The 16,587-nt window shown below is 42.3% G+C and overlaps 1 protein-coding gene across 1 annotated transcript in view; it reads right to left on the reverse strand.

Annotated features, from left to right (window-relative positions):
• Positions 1-765: 765 nt before the first annotated feature.
• Positions 766-16,587, reverse strand: part of LOC308308094 (collagen alpha-1(XVIII) chain-like) — a gene marked incomplete at both ends in the record, with an annotated part of 96,334 nt that continues 80,512 nt past the window's right edge. The window contains 18 exons of the mRNA XM_080753463.1: positions 766-979; positions 1,913-2,028; positions 2,874-3,071; positions 5,154-5,393; positions 6,105-6,137; positions 6,493-6,621; positions 7,516-7,580; positions 8,172-8,331; positions 9,875-9,994; positions 10,855-10,883; positions 11,003-11,056; positions 12,060-12,090; positions 12,202-12,267; positions 12,928-12,999; positions 13,898-13,951; positions 14,408-14,443; positions 14,972-15,049; positions 16,404-16,463. Coding sequence (XP_080609589.1) covers positions 766-979; positions 1,913-2,028; positions 2,874-3,071; positions 5,154-5,393; positions 6,105-6,137; positions 6,493-6,621; positions 7,516-7,580; positions 8,172-8,331; positions 9,875-9,994; positions 10,855-10,883; positions 11,003-11,056; positions 12,060-12,090; positions 12,202-12,267; positions 12,928-12,999; positions 13,898-13,951; positions 14,408-14,443; positions 14,972-15,049; positions 16,404-16,463 — 1,755 coding nt within the window. The remainder of the gene's footprint in view (positions 980-1,912; positions 2,029-2,873; positions 3,072-5,153; positions 5,394-6,104; positions 6,138-6,492; positions 6,622-7,515; positions 7,581-8,171; positions 8,332-9,874; positions 9,995-10,854; positions 10,884-11,002; positions 11,057-12,059; positions 12,091-12,201; positions 12,268-12,927; positions 13,000-13,897; positions 13,952-14,407; positions 14,444-14,971; positions 15,050-16,403; positions 16,464-16,587) is intronic.

Consider the following 16,587-nt stretch of genomic DNA (forward strand, 5'->3'; position numbering starts at 1 on the left):
ACCCCTTGTATAAAATATGTGCCAATGCCCCCGAGAAAAAGAGGCCAACACCTGACCCGTCTCTTTGGCATTCATGGAAGGGAGGAGCAGACTGCAAAGGAAGCGTCTCTGTCCAAAAGGCAACGAGCCACGGGCCCAGTTCATTGGACGCTTTCAAGGCGGGGCGGGTTTATAGGGAGAAACAAAAAATCATAAAACACATGCCTGTAGTGGGTTGGCTTAACAAAATTATCGAAACGAAGAGGATAAAAGCGCCGAACTTTTTTTTTAGGCTTCTTTAGGACCTAAGGATGGATTTTAGCCTTGGGTACCAAACTTTATTTTGAAGTTTACCCATAGAATTATCCATATCAAGTTGGGCTCCCATCGACTTTCTATACAGGAGGAAAATACCCAAAAAAAGAATCTGCTTTAAGTAGGATGTGAGGGTTCTAACTAGGGGGTTGTCATGATTCTGAATCCATTGCAAGCATTTGCTTTGCACAAAAAACTTTCATTGGGCTAGAAATTGATATGGATAATTCTATGGGTAATCTTCAAAATAAAGTTTGGTACTCAAGGGCAGGCTAAAATCCATTGTTAGGTCCTAAAGAAGCCTCAAAAAAAGTTTGGCGCTTTTATCCGCTTCGTTTCGATTATGTCAAAAACCAGGGTTAAGCAACCACACTACTGCTTGGGACATCTGAAATGTGTTTCACTCGGACCGAAATGAACGAACGAACAACAAAAACTAAAATAAAGGACGCGGCCGGCGTGGACGGTGTTTTATTTTTGGGAGTGTGGGATGTAGCTGTTCTCGATGCAGAAGACTATATAAGAGGCCGAGCAGCTGCTGGAGGTTTGCTGTAAGAGCTGGCCGCTCTGCAGCGAGGAGGCCAGGCCGGTCACGGCCCGGTCGCCGGCCCGCCACGTCTCGCAGTAGTTGTCTGTCTGCCGGTGGCCCTTGCTGCTCGAACCATGCCAGACCATCTTCTCTGGCCTGGAGGGGGAAACAAAACAAGGCAAAGCAGTCAAGAGTAATGCCAGATCCTGCGTGCCCCCCCAGGGGTGTCTCAAGGGCGAGGGGGGAGTGGTACTGAGTTACTAGGGCCCAAAGTGGAGGGGCCTTAATTATTTTATACTTAAGCTATTGAAAAATAGCAGATATACAAGCTCACAGCGCGGCACCGAGTGCCGCGCTGCAAGCTTGTAGATCTGCTATTTTTGAAAAGTTGTGAAAATGTGTGCAAATCTTTGAATATACTGTATGTATTTTTTAACTCAAATGTTGCTTCTGGGGGGTCCCTGGAACTAACTATTTTGAGATGGGGGTCCGTAGCCAAATACATATCATTTTGGGGGTCCTTCAAATGAAAAAGGCTGAGCACCACTGACATAGAAACATAGGTTTTTCAAAAAACCTTAGAAGGATTTAGAAGACATTTCGAGAATCGGGTAAAAAAAAAGACTTTTCAATAGTTAAAGCACAAAATAATGCGTAATAATGTGTTCCCAATCTAAATGGAGAACATTCATGGGGGCCCGCAGTGAATCCTTGTACCACCAGTCCCTAAGCACTTATGGTTTGATGGGCTTGTTGGCTTGATTGTTCTATTACTGATTTCTGACTGTTATATGATGTTTTTTTTTCCATAGTACAGTGTATATTTGTCTGTCCTTTTATGTCTATGAATTGAGTACAAAAGGACCCCAATGTAAACAATCCATTGTGATGTCTTGGGTTTAAATCCTATTAGTAGACATTGTATCTGAACTGTACTGTGCTTTTATTATGCAAACTCCTAATCAAGTATTCAATCAATCAGCTATGTGAATAAATGCTGCCAAAAAAAAACACTTCATTGTATGCACAAAGGAACATTTTGAACTGTTACATCAAAGTTATGTGGCACCGCATCCGGCACCAACCTACCATGCACTGTCCCTGAGGATATCTCGACCATCAAAGGAGTAGATTGGTGTATTATCGTTCATTCTTCCCCCGTTCTCGCTGAAGATAGCCTCCCAGCTGCTAAACAGTGTTTGGTCCTGGATGGAAAAGAACATATCGTCACTGTCGGGCAGAAACCTTGTATCTCCAAGTTTCAAATGTGTATGTTTTTTTTTCATAAAGTAAAGCCCTGCATCATCATACAAGACTGTCGCACAAGACTAGTGAAAACAACAGATCTACAAGCACACAACGTCTTGCGGTGCGAGGCGTTGTGTGCTTGTAGATCGGCTGTTTCCACTAGTTTAAATCGTTTTTAAAATGATAAATACAAAACGAAACGTTTTGGAGATACAAGGTTTCCACCCGACAACAACAATATTTATTATGAATGGGGGAACACAGTAGCTTCGCTAAATACCGTTCTCACGGAAGAGCAAGCTATGTATCGTATCGTCAACCATGTATCGTGATATGTATCGAATCGCTATTAAAATGTATCGTTACACCCCTAAAAAATACAGATCAATCTCAGAAAATTAGAATATTTTGTCAAAGTAAATTTTCTTGAAACTTTCATATATTCTAGATACATTGCACTTTCAGTGTATTATTCCAAACTTTTTCTGTTAAAATCTTGAATTCTTATGGCATACAGCTCATGAATATCAAAAGTCCATATTTCAAAATACTACAATATTACACGAGACCACTCAAAACAAGGATTTATATTAGAGAAATGTCAACCTTGTGAAGTCAGAGTTGCTTGAAGTTCAGTGGGAAGTTTACAAAGTCAGTGGTGTCTGTAATTCATGCTTTTTTCAAAATATTCTAATTTTCTGAGATTGATCTGTATAAACCCATCTTTCACAAAACAGATAAATCATAAACTCTATAATCCAATGACAATCACAAACTCCCCAGTGGTCGTAACTTGACTTGCCTTGAGGTTTACTATGGGAAGACCGTCTCTGTCTGACTTGCGGACAATACTGTAGAGGTCCTGGAGCTTCGAGGACAGGAAGGCCCTGAACGTCCCCTTCAAGCCGATGGCGCGGGCCTGCTGGAAGCACAGGAAGTCTGCCCCGCGGATCCCCCGCATGTTACCGCCTTGAGGGGCATTCAGGGCGATCAGATGGAGCTAAACAAGCAGAGACAAATGTATTTTGTAAAAGAAAGACACTTTTCATTGTCCTACTAAGCAGTGGTTCTCAACCTGTGGGTTGGGACCCCCAGGGGGGTCCCCAAATTATTTTGGGGGGTCCTGAGATGATTAACTTAATATGCAACATTGTTTTCTCACTCAACAGTAAACAAACCAACATAAAGTTTAAGCGCACCGCCAACTCAGCGTATGAGTAGCATGGCTTGGCAAGTCGTGCGGCCGGCAAGTACTGGGAGCTGATGGTAGGTGTGGCGCTCCACCTCAGCAGTCCATCTCCCAGGGGTCTAGCTCTTTGTAACAGGGACAGACTCCCGCGTGTTACCGGCTGATACCGACAATAAGCCACAAGGAATATTAGAGGCAAAATGAATGTGAAAATAGCAGATCTACAAGATCTACTGCTATTTTCACAATAGAACCGTGTTATACAAAAATTAATGCCTCAATGCTTAGTGCTCATCAGGGTGGGGGGTCCCCAGTTCAAATATGATTATTTTGGGGGTCGCGGGCTGAAAAGGTTGAGATCCAATGTCCTACTAAACAGGCATGCTTATTTTCATTTTGAGTGTTGTTGTTGTTGTTGTTTTTTACATATTTTCATAGCAGTTTTGGTTGACGGATGATGATGCTGTTAGGAAATTACACTGGAGTCGAGTCAGAGGTATTGTGGTTATGGTCAATTACTAACCAGGTAGCCAGGTGGCCACGAGAAAGCCTGTTTCAAATTACAGATGACACTTTCCAGGTCACTGAAGTTAGACGTCATCAACACTGTTGTTTTTGGATTGACAACATTTGTAGTCACATAGAGACAGTAGCCATGTTTCCATAAATGTATTCGAATTAGGGAAGCGAATTAACAGAAATACGCATTAAGACAAAGCGAATTTAGCATGTTTCCATTTGCGGGTGTCATTCGAATTAGCGAGGGTCGCAAGCTGATTTTTTTCAGACCGAACCTGAGCACTGCACCGTCTGCACGTCTGACTGCTGTGACTCGGTCGCTGTCTAGTAGTGGGAAGAAGGGGTTATCAGTCATCATCATGGCCCCAAATAACTTTTAAATATATTACAATTGGCGACGAGTCTCTTACGAAATTGGCAAGAGTTCCTCTCAATACATAAAGCTACCGGTTCACTGGGAAAACCGCGGTCGCGTCGCTGCACAGTGCTCATCCTCCAAGTTTCAGCGTCCTCTGGAAGGTCAGGTGGCCGATCTGCAAGCTCACAACGCGGCGCGGAGACGTGGATGCGAGCTGCTCTGAGCTTGTAGATTGGGCACTTCAGGCACGCAACACCGTAGGATGAGGAAGGGTTCGCCACCGATGGCTTGAGGTGAAAACGGGAGGAATTTACACACAGTCCGTGTAACTCCGTGTGTAACAAACAACCGGTTTGTTTTGTGGGCTAACGCTATACCATGGACGTAAAGCGGCAGGGGAAATGGACCTAGAACGTCATAATCTATTCGCATTTATTGTCTGACCCGTTTCCATTCACTTATGCGCATTTAGTTTATTCGATAAAGGCTCAAAATCCTCCTCCTCCAAGCGGATAACTTTTTTTGCGGATAATTAAAGTTTATTCGCATTTTGAAGTGTTTCCATAAAAACATTTTGCGAATAAGCCGTTAATGGGCAAAAAGTGGCTTTATGGAAACGCCACTAGTGTAAGAATAAAGAATTGTGCATTCCTCACAAGATCCATTTAGCTCAATGGACGCAGGAGCCATCTTGGGAGGAATATTATTTGATATTATAATTCATTAGACCACGCCTTTCCACCGTTGGAGGAAACAACAGCTTGGGCTACGTTAACTTCAGTCACCGGATTACTAAGTGTGTAAAGTCGTTGTGAGGTACAGTAGGTTGTTCTAAAGCTACAGTAAAAACACATTTATGTCATTCCTGACCACACTGTTAAGTACTGAAGAACATACAGTTGCTTACAAGTGAGGCCCTGAGAAATGTTAATGTAATGAATAACTTCAGCCTCATCCCCAGAAACGTCCTATGCTTAAAAGCAACCATGTGACCAGTCCGACAGTAAGATACTCACTCCGGGCCCTGAGTTGTGCTCGTGGCCAGCTGGCTGAGGTACTGCGGGGTTTGGACGGCGCGCGGGAGTGACGGGGTAGCGAACCTCCGGCTGGGAGGGGTATCTCTGGTCCGGGTATCTGGGCACCGGCTCCCTCCTGGGCTGCTCTACAGGCGGACGTGGCGGGGGTTTGAGGGCCTGGTCCTCAGACTGCGGGTAGAGAACCACAGGCGGAGGATGGGCTGGTGCCACCTCGTTGGTCTGGAAACCAAAGTACAATGCAAGGTCATACAGCGTGCAGCGGCTGGCCAGCTTAGCCATCCACAGAAGAGACGTTTTCATAGGTCTGTTGAAAAATGTTGTTGAAATGGGTTTATTATTTCCATTTCCATTTAAAGCTAGTGCTTTCATGCATGGGGTTTTTACCGTTCAATCCAGGAACCTCTTTTGGGATAGCTGTTGCTAAGTCTTAGTAATTTTTGAATAAATATTTGTAGTTATTCATAAAACTTAGGTCAGAATTTAGAAGGCATTTTTAGAATCAGCCTCAGGTTTAAATGGGTCATTGTCTATTCAAAGCTTTGGCTGCATATCATACTTAAGTATGATAAACCATTTTTCTCCATAGCTATTAAAATGTTAACAAATTAAACCAGGGACAACTTTCAGCTATATTTTGTTGGATTAGCTATTTTGTTTCAAGTCATTTTCAAGAATGGAATCCAGTGTCTCCCTGGAAATTCTAACAAACACATGGAATGCTAATGGTTGTCATTAATGTTAAATATACCATAAGTCACAATCAGTGAGTCAATACCACTGGTGCGGTCTTTTGATATGCTCTATGTATTAAACAAATCCCTGTACAGAGACTCTACTACTTGAAGAAAGTGATCCTGAAAGGGCTTCGCCACATAAGCGCTGTGTGATATCACGTTAAAGCCAATCCATTCCTTTGAGCGTCAAACTTACCCCATCTCTGTAGAAAGGGCTGTAGTCTCCAAGCTGTGTGATGGAAAACACATTCAGAAAATATGAACACTTTAAAATTGTAGCGACAAAGTACATCGAGAATGTGTTGGTAAACGAGGGGCTCTTGGTTGGCAAAACGACAAAGAATGGTACCACAGGCCATTTACTGGTGTGTGGTGGTCTCTTCTGTGCCAACTGAAGAGACCACCACGTCAGTAAGTGGCCGTGGCCTCTGGTGCAACTTTGAATTGCATTCAATAAATTATTGCAAATGCATAGCACATGAAATATAGCCCGACACACACTCGGATGGGTGCGAGTTTCAACCCAACTGAACATATCATGGCCATTTCATGGCTGAACGGGGTTGTATATGACTGAAATGTACCATGACTTGGCGGAGTCCATCGCGGACCCGCAGGTAAAGGTCTGCTTTGTCGATGATGTAGACCAGGCTGCCCTCTGCCTGGTGTCTGGCGGTGGCGATCATGGTGTCATATGACCTCAGCACTGTCACCTGGGGGGAAACAAATGCTTTTTAATAAGTACCCCTGAAACCTCAGCCCCAGTCAACCATTGTTTTGAACTTTAGAACGGCTCTTTCCATGCTCTGTGTATTTCAGCAGGAGACACAGCGATATAATATGGTTTAATGATATAATGTCTTTACATTATTTAGCCCCAGAACCCTCCTGTACCTATTCTGGGGCAAACAATTGGTGAAAATAGCAGCTCTACAAGCTTACAGCAGATCGCTTATTTTTGGCAAAGAGGGGGACAAAAAAATAGGTATTCTGACCCTGGTGAACTAAATATGTAGGGCTGAAGTGGTTAAGTCAGTCGGTGGTTCTCAAAGTGGAGTCAGGGGACCCCCGGGGGTCCTTGCTATTTTTGAAAAATCGTGAACATTTCTGCAATTCTTTGGATATTTTTGATCCCATTCTATAAATCCTTCTAAGGTTTTTGAAAAAACAGGTGTTTCTATGTCAGTGGTTCTCAAACTTTTTCATGTCAAGGACCCCTAGAATTGTATGTAATCGGCCGTCGACCCCCATCTCAAAATATTATGTATCAGGGAACCACAGAAGCAAAGATTTGAGTTGCAAAAGTTTGCTTTGAAAAATATATATTCAAAGACTTGTACACATTTTCATGATTTTTCAAAATTAGCAGATCTACAAGCTTGCAGTGCGGCACTCGGTGCCGCGCTGTGAGCTTGTATATCTGCTATTTTTCAATAGCTAAAGTATAAAATAGTGGTTTAAGCGGTTCAAGTCTAACGCAACACAGATGGGTTAACAGAAAAGTTGTTGTACAGTATACAAAAAAAAAAAAAAACAACAACAACAACAACAACAACAACAAAAATGAAGAGTTTGCACATCCATATGAAGACAGAGACATCACCTACCCCAGAGGAGTGTCCAGGTACTCCAGGGGTCCCAGGGGGGCCGGGTGGACCAGGAACACTGATGGCTATATAGGGAAACAAAGGGTTGGCAATTTTCCTTCTTTACCTTTATTTATTCCAGGACAATGTTTGCTGAGCAAGCGTGTCTGTTCCGCCTTTACAATTTACAATTAAGATACAGTCACGCCAGAGCAACACAATGCTATTTTCTGCTGTTGGTCGCTGGGCAGATCCACAGCAGCTTTGCAGTCAAACGCCCAGCTAAAGAGAGCTTAATGCAACACTAGTTTACTTAGTAATTCTTGCCATAATTTAGTTGAAATTGTATGTCTCTGCCACTCTGCTTCTGTGGACTTCGGCAGAAGGGAATCTAAAATCTAAATGATAATATGAGTGGTGTGTAGGAGTTCATGGACATAATTAATTCGAGGACTATTTTACAAACAACATTTTCTGTGAGTCAAAGACACCACCAGGTAGGTAAACGATGAAAATAAAGTCATTACTTAGGTGAAGTACTCCTTTAACTTGCTTGATAAACACTGAAACACCACAGCAGAACACAATGTAATGTGTAGCAGTGTACAAGTGATTACTATGTGGAAGAGAATTCTGACACACACCCCCCCTAAAAAATGTTAAAAAGAAATACGTACGGTGATTGGGCCTGTAAGCCCCTGGCAATGAAGGGGAACCTGGGGGGCCTGGAGGTCCTGGAGAGCCAGGTGCGCCTGGACGCCCATCATAACCAATCCCAGGGGCCCCTGGCGGTCCCTGGGGTCCAGGGGGGCCCATGATGGAGTCTCCCTTTGGACCCTGACACATAAGAAGTTATGGTGAACGAACACACACAGGTATATAGACAAAGCAATACGGTACATATATATCGTCGTTGTCAGGTGGAAACCTCATATCTCCAAGTTTCAAATGCGTACGTTCTTTCGCAAAGCAAAGCCCTGCTTCATCATGCAAGGCCGTCGCACAAAAGTAGTGAAAACAGTGCTTGTAGATCGGCTGTTTTCACTAGTTTAAATCGTTTTTTAAATGATAAACGCAACACGAACGCTTTTGGACATACAAGGCTTTCACCCGACAACGACGATATGCTTTGCAGTATATGCACGTTTATGACAAATAGCAAAATAGCTGTCTGATCTATAAGCTCAACAACACGTCGCATGCGTTGTGAGCTTGTAGATCAGCTATTGTCGCTATTCTCTAAACCTTTGGGAAATGTTCACCTATATATTAGTGGTGGTAAAAAAAAGTACTCAGATGTTTTACTTAAAGGAGTACTTCACCACTTTTCAACCTATCTTCATATAATTGGTCCTTTTTTTTCTTTTTTCTTTTCCTCAGAAGAAGGTTGTGGGCAGGTCAGAAACCCATCGTCTTGTGACATCATCAATTGGGAATCCAAGCTAATAGAAAATGCAGGCTTTCTATTCCTGAATAGTTGCAATGTTAAAGTGGAAGCCATTGTTCTCGCGATGATAAAAATCTAATATTTTTTTCAAAAATATTGATAATCTTTTTGGGAAAATGATGATGTCACAAGACGATGGATTTCTGAACTTCCCACAGCTCTCCTAAGAGACTTGGACCGAATAGAATTTTTTTTTGCTATTTTATTATGAACATTAGTGAGGACCTATTATATGAAGATGGGTTGAAAAGTGGCAAAGTCCTCCTTTAAGTAATACTGCAATATAGAAATAGTAATTGAGTAAAAGTATGAAAGTATTGGCATCAAAATGTACTTAAAGTTATACCATGTAACTTTTTTTATAAAACAAATCTTAAAATTGTCCTAACTGTTAAATCGCTAAAGTTTTAGAACACCCACACCGTTATTTTCAGCTTCTGAAGCCTTCTCTTTATATGTTTTCTATGAGCCGTGAGGGGGGGAGAATTTCGCGGCAAAATGACGTAATCTGCATCATCTGTATACGTTGTGTATACGTTGGCCAATCACATCGCAGATCATACACACATGATACACTACCGGCCAATTACAGTGCATCTTGCGTCTTTTCAGGAAATAGCTTGCTTCAACAGCTTTGTTTACACTGGTCTAGAAATCTAGCATGTAACTCCCAAACCGCTGCTCGTAGAGGGACACGGGAGACCTCATTGAAAGCGTCTCGGCGAGGCGAGGCGGACGCGGTGGTCTGACGGCCCGGTCCGCGGCGAAAAACGGCCGAAAAAAGCAGACGCGACCGCGGTTTGCTATACTGCTACAGACCACTAGTTGAGCAACTTACACAGTATAGCTTTAAAGTACCAAGTACAAAATGTTTGAAAATAGCAGATCTACAAGCTGAGTTGTTAAACACTGTTTCCTACAGCTGGTACTCACTGGTATGCCTGGGCTGCCAGGTGATCCCGGCTGGCCATAGCGAGGGTCGTAATATCCACCACCTGGCTCTCCTTTCTCTCCCTTCCCGCCGGAGTCTCCACGCTCTCCCTTCAGTTCATCCTGTTGGACAGTCAGCAGATTGGTACCGTACACCACAGCATCTTACCATAACCTGCCTGCAGGATGTCTAGCATCCATTAGCATCCATACCTATGAGGCATTCATTAACTCTTTTACTGCCTTTTCGGTTCTTGTTAAAGGAAAAAGAAAGAGGGCCTCTGGTGGCCTACTGGTCAAGGCGCATACCACATAGGCACCTCCACATAGGCATGGTTGCCGCGGCGTCGCCGGTTCAATTTGTTTGCCGCGTGTCACTCCCCATCTCTCTCTCTCCCCATTTCCTATCAGTCTACTGTGCTATCAATAAAGGCATAAAAGCCCCAAAAAAAATACATTTAAGGAAAAAGAAAGAAAAAAAGACGAAACTGAATAGAGATTTTTAAATTATATATACACATTATTTTTAAACATTCTTTCTTTATTTATATATTGGGTAATAAAAGGTAATATAATGTCTCCAGTTGCATAATTGCACATTTATGGCCTAATGTATTATTAATATTACTATATTAGGACTGCCAATGTTTTTGGAGAATTCACTTTCAGTTTCATTTTAGCAACACACACACACACGCACACGCGCACACACACACACACACACACACACACACACACACACACACACACACACACGCACACACACTGTAGATTCTAGTTAGGTTAATTCCAGCAGCAAAGCTTGGTTACTGGTTGGCTATTTCTTCCTTCCTACTTGTCTTGAGACGGGGGAGGAGGGGGGCAGGGACTGGGGAGGAAGGCAGCATGGAGCGACGCACCACGCTATGTGTCTGTACTTCTCCATTCAACACAGAGAAAATTCTGTATTGGGTTCAAAACGCTTAGCGTCTGACCATTCTTACCTTGAATTTGTAGACATCAAAACTTGATCCTGCCAAAGGTTAAACAAAATGTGAATTAGTATTAAACTTCTAAAAGTCAAAAAACGATATATCAAAGTTGACTTGACGCAAATAGTGAATATATTTTATTTTCTGAAATGAATTATACCTGGGATCCCTGGAAGTCCAGCTGCACCCGTGTCACCTTTCTCCCCTTTGGTTGCTACAACAAAGACAATATTTACCATACAATATGTTTTTGTAACTGATGATGAAGAAAAGACAAAAGAAACACATCTATGTGATATTAATAAAAAGGGAACACAAAAGTACAATATTTACATTGCAAAACAGGGGTTTTCCCCCAAAAATACTTGTTTTAATTAGTTTAATCCCAGTGGGACAGATAAACCAGGGCAGATTGTTTTTATATTGGGAATGAATGGGGAAAAACGATTTTTCATAGCCTCATTATTGCTATTTAAAGTACCAAAAGAAACACATCTATGTGATATTAATAAAAAGGGAAGAAAAAAGTACAGTAGTTACATTGCAAAACAGAGGTTTTCCCCCGAAAATACATGTTTTAATTAGTTTAATCCTCTGAAACAGACAGACGACCGAGAGAGAGAGAGAAAGCGCAGTGCATCTTGGGTAGGAAGTTGTGGAATTATAGGCTGGCTGTCAACATAACATGTATTTTAATTGTAATTCTGCCCATTTAAAATATATGTACCAATCGAATATCTTAGTTACATCATTGTCGTTCATGTGAACTAGTTTGTTGAAGCTTACTCATTATAATTATCGAAATCGCTATGTCCGCGCAGCGCTGTACTGCGCCCCGGCCGTGCTCCGCATCACGGCACCGCGGTGAAAGACTGAAGCGACTTTCTCCCACTGCATAACTCCACCCCTGGTAGCGAAAAGTGAATGTTTTTTCTGGTTGGCCAGTCAGGGAGTCTCAGGGACCAATCAGAAGGCTGACAAACGGTGAATTAAATATCCCTTTCTTGACTTGAATCCTTTCATCATAGCAGAGAATATATTATTGTTAAAACAACCTACTGTAACAGGTGTGTGTGTGTGTGTGTGTGTGTGTGTGTGTGTGTGCGTGCGTGCGTGCGTGCGTGCGTGCGTGGGTGGGTGGGTGGGTGGGTGGGTGCGTGCGTGCGTGCGTGCGTGCGTGCGTGCGTGCGTGCGTGCGTGCGTGCGTCGGGGCATACCTGGATAATTCCTTGAGGTGTCATCATAGCGCTGAAAAATGAAATAAAACAGAATTAACAAATAACAGTCAGAGCTCATATCCAGCGATTCAAACAAAGACAGGAAGGTAACTGGTCAGAGGAGACATTTCAGGGTACTCACATTGAAGCGATCAATGGGGAGAGCTGGTCCCGGGGGTCCGGGGGGCCCAGGTGGACCTGCAGGTCCCTAGAGGTGGCAACACAGTCATTCACTATTTATCCCACAGTAGAATCACAAATGTTCATTTGATTAGTTACTAATGGATAAATCAACTTAATGTGTGTAACCAGTGAAAAATAGCGAACGTTTGTAACTCAAATTTTGCTTCTGGGTGGTCCCTGGAACTAAATATTTTGAGATGGGGGTCCGTGGCCAAATAAATATCATTTTGGGGGTCCTTCAAATGAAAAGGTTTGAGAACCACTGACATAGTATCTCGAGAACAGACTAACTGAGCTCCAGTTAAGTGAAAAGGACCCTTTCTTTGATGATGGCCAGCCAGATTGCTGACATAAAAACATAGGTTTTTCAAAATGTTTTAGAAGGATTCAAAAGACACTTATAGAATCAGGTCAAAATTCTAAATTTCACGATTTTTCAAAAATAGCAGATCTACAAGCTCGCAGCGCGGCACTCTGTGCCGCGCTGTGAGCTTGTAGATCTGCTATTTTTCAATAGTTAAAGCATAAAATAACGATACACAATATAGTGTACCCGTTCTGAATGGGACATTTCATCAACATAGTAACTGGACACATTGTACCTTTTGCTGTATCAAACATTTCATCTTTATGTCCACCAACATCTAGTCCAGCGAGCACACAGAGGAGAGACATTGATACTTACGGGGTAACTGTAGCCTGTTCCAGAGCTGGAGTCTCCTTTCTCCCCCTTATATCCATTTACACCTGGACGACCCTGCAGGGGATCAACAACACGTTGATCAATACTTTCCTGCATCGCAAGCCAAGATAGCCTGATACGGTTCCCAACCTATTTTCTGTCAGGGCACACTTTTATAACCAAGATATTCTGTATTTTGGCGGGCCATTTTAGTCTATTTAGTTTTTATTTGTTGACAAAAGTGTCAATATATTTAGTCTCAGTCTCAGTCATCACAGCATAGTTTTTATTTGGTTTTTATCTCGTTTTCGTCAGTGAAAAAAGGTAGTCGACGGATATTTTCCATCATAGTTTCAGTCGACGAAATCAACACTTTACACTAGATGGAATACTAAAGAAACCTTGCTTGAACCTTACTTTTCTTTTTTCGAAAACCATGGCACCGTGTCTCATTACACTTGTAGTTTAGCTGTTTGACCTTTCAAATGCATGAAATAGTTTCTGTCCTTTGTAGCGAAGCATAGATGTTTGGTAACAATATCACGTTTCAGGTTTCAGCGTACTGAACCCTAGCATGGTTTGATAGCTTCTCTCCACAAATGAAGCACAGTGAAATAGGAGAAGATGGATTCCTGGTAAAAAGTGAACCCAAATTTCAAGTACAGTAGTCATCACTGTACAGTCTGTTCACTGATTTGGCTTTCTTTTTTATTTTTCTCGCTGCCAGGAGAATGCTGATTCTGTCTGGGACAGGATAGCACAGGTTGCAGAGTTTTCTTTTAAATAATTTGTCCCTTTCATGTTTCACACATGCACACTTCCAAAAGTTGTTCGCGACACCTGTCTTGCAGCAATAACACTAGGGAGAACGCAACGTGATGTTATATCGTTATGATTGAGTACGATGAGACAGCAACGTGAGGGTATCCAAATCAGTGTTCAAACTTCAATAAATGAGTCAAAGAGTACTTACAGGTCTTCCAGGCATTCCAATTTCCCCTTTTATACCAGGAGGCCCATAGTGACCCTATAGAGGAGAACCAGCAAACACAACTCGGTGAGAACCCAAACAATAAACAAGTAGAAAAGCACACAGAACGCAAACTGGGCCATGCTCCAAAAGTCTTTTTTTTATTTTGTTACCGCCGTCTGAGGAAGAGCTACCTGGCTCGAAACGTCACGCAGTTGCGGTAATAAAAAAATACGACTTTTGGAACATGACAAAGTGAGCAGACTTTTTTTCTTTTAAGACGAAAACACAGCAAAATCTTCAGTGTTTATTTAACTCTGAGAGGGTCCAAACGACCAAATAATGAACCTATTTGTTATATTTGGACCCGTACGGGACCACTTGGTTCCGTTTGTAACCTCTCCGAGTTAAATTAAAAGCGAGAACTAGACTAGAGATCTCAAATTGCTTTATGGCAAATTAAGCTAGGTTTCTTATAGTTAGTTAGTTTGAAAAATGAATTGTAAAACTTACACTGGGTCCAACAGGTCCAGCGGGTCCTCTGTCTCCCTACATAGAGAGGTATTAATGTTATATGCATTAGTGCTCTGATATGAATGAACGTAGACATACTGTACACAGGGAGCAATAAAGAATGCAAGATAACAGCACCAATGAGTCGACAACAGTAACATTCAGACTAGGGAATTTGCGATTTCCGATATTATCGCGATAAAGAAAATATCCCCAACATCCATTATCCTGGGGCGGAGCATTTGCCAAAAAATAGCAGATCTACAAGCTCACAATGTGAGCAACGTAGATCGGCTATTTTTTGGCAAAGAGATTTGGTAGAGAGTGAAAAAAGACGATAATAACGATTATCGTCCCATCCCTAATTCATACATATGTATAATGCAATGTTTACACTTATAGTGATTTTACTGTGTGTGTGTGTGTGTGTGTGTGTGTGTGTGTGTGTGTGTGTGTGCGTGCGTGCGTGCGTGCGTGCGTGCGCATACAGTACGTGTAAGTGAATGAGATACTGTAACATCACAACAACAGCTGGATTTGAGTGAATAAAGGAGGCGTTTTTACCTTCTGACCTGCCAGGCCTCCCACCTGCAGAGGATTACCATCGGGTCCAACGATCAGGCCCGGCTCGCCCTTCTCACCCTGAACACCACACCAAAAACCACACCAAAAACAGTGTCCAGTATCGCATTGTGATTCTCTTGTGAATGATATCATCACTGTAAGTATAGCCCACATAGCTGAGAGTGACAATGACACAAACCAGTCACACAATTTGCATTTCTGCATTCAATGAAACTGTTTTGCAGAGCGGATGACTTTGTGTTATAAAAACGGCTGGGCTGTGTTCAAAGCTGTTGTAAAATGCTCTATAAACACACACCTGTGACCGCACGTATCAGTATCACAGTGCTAAACACATTGTTTCAAATTGGCCAATTCTGTTCCGAAAAAAAAAAAAGTTTTTAGTAACATTTCAGGTGAAAGGTTTCTTATAGAAAATAATTGTTATTAAAAACTCTTAACTGAGATATTATTTTCATATTGCCAAATTTGGCAATAAACTCACTTACTGCCAATTTAAAATGCCCCTCGAGTGGCACTAGTGCCAGAAGCCTCCATAGACTCCCATGTAATTTATAGTGCACAGATCATGCACGCCCATGCACAGATCATGCACCATGTTTGTGCAGGCTGTTCACAGCTTTCAAACAAAAAAAAAAGATTGGAAATCCGTTCAGGCATTCATGATTTATCAGCCATAATGTTTTCTTCAGATGTAAACAAAAATGGCTGCCATGTTTGAAAGATGGGGTTGTATGGGGGGTGGAACATGCAAAATCGCGATTGAAATCATGTTTACTAGATTTAATTGGGTCCAAAAAAAAAAAAAAAAAAAAAAATTCTAAGTAAAAGTCGCCCAAAGTCGCTTGGCAGGGAACTCCATAGTGAGAAAGTTGCTCTAAAAGTCGCCTGGCACTGTATGAGTTAAATAAAAAATCACACCTGTGTGAACTGAGCGGTGGTCGTGGAGGCTGCGCAACAGCACTACTGTGTGTGTGTGTGTGTGTGTGTGTGTGTGTGTGTGTGTGTGTGTGTGTGTGTGTGTGTGAGGGTGTGTGTGTGTGCGTGCGTGCGTGCGTGCGTGCGTGCGTGCGTGCGTGCGTGTGTGTGTGTATTGCAGTTGATGCTCAGGCTAGACTCAACAGCACCCTCTCTGGTCACTCAGTGGTACTCAGCCTACATATACCTCAGGCTACAGACCCACATACACACACGGCCATGCTATGGAGCGGTCTACCACCGCTCAAAAAGCAATACATTTACAGTGATTTTAGAACATCTAAGGGCTAACAACACCACTTAGTTATTGAAAAATGACTGTAAACCACAACCTCTTGGGTCTTATTGCTTTATAGGCCAGGTTTTGGAAGGGATATATGCCTACATAGAGTAGGTAAACACATGAAATGTAAAATGCAATTTAAGTTATTACCTTGAATCCATAGCCTGGTGGACCTGGTTCTCCTGTATCACCCTTTGGTCCAATCGGGCCCTGGCAGGAGCAGGACGTGTCAAATACGTATTGTTATTGGTAGAATAATAGTCATGAATTATCTATAGCAGATAACATGGCTCAAATACACTGTTAAGTCCTCAGTGTCAATTTAACCAACTTT

The sequence above is a fragment of the Nannobrachium achirus genome, assembly GCF_963921795.1.
Source record: "Nannobrachium achirus genome assembly, chromosome: 22".
In the NCBI taxonomy this organism is placed as follows: Eukaryota; Metazoa; Chordata; class Actinopteri; order Myctophiformes; family Myctophidae; genus Nannobrachium; species Nannobrachium achirus.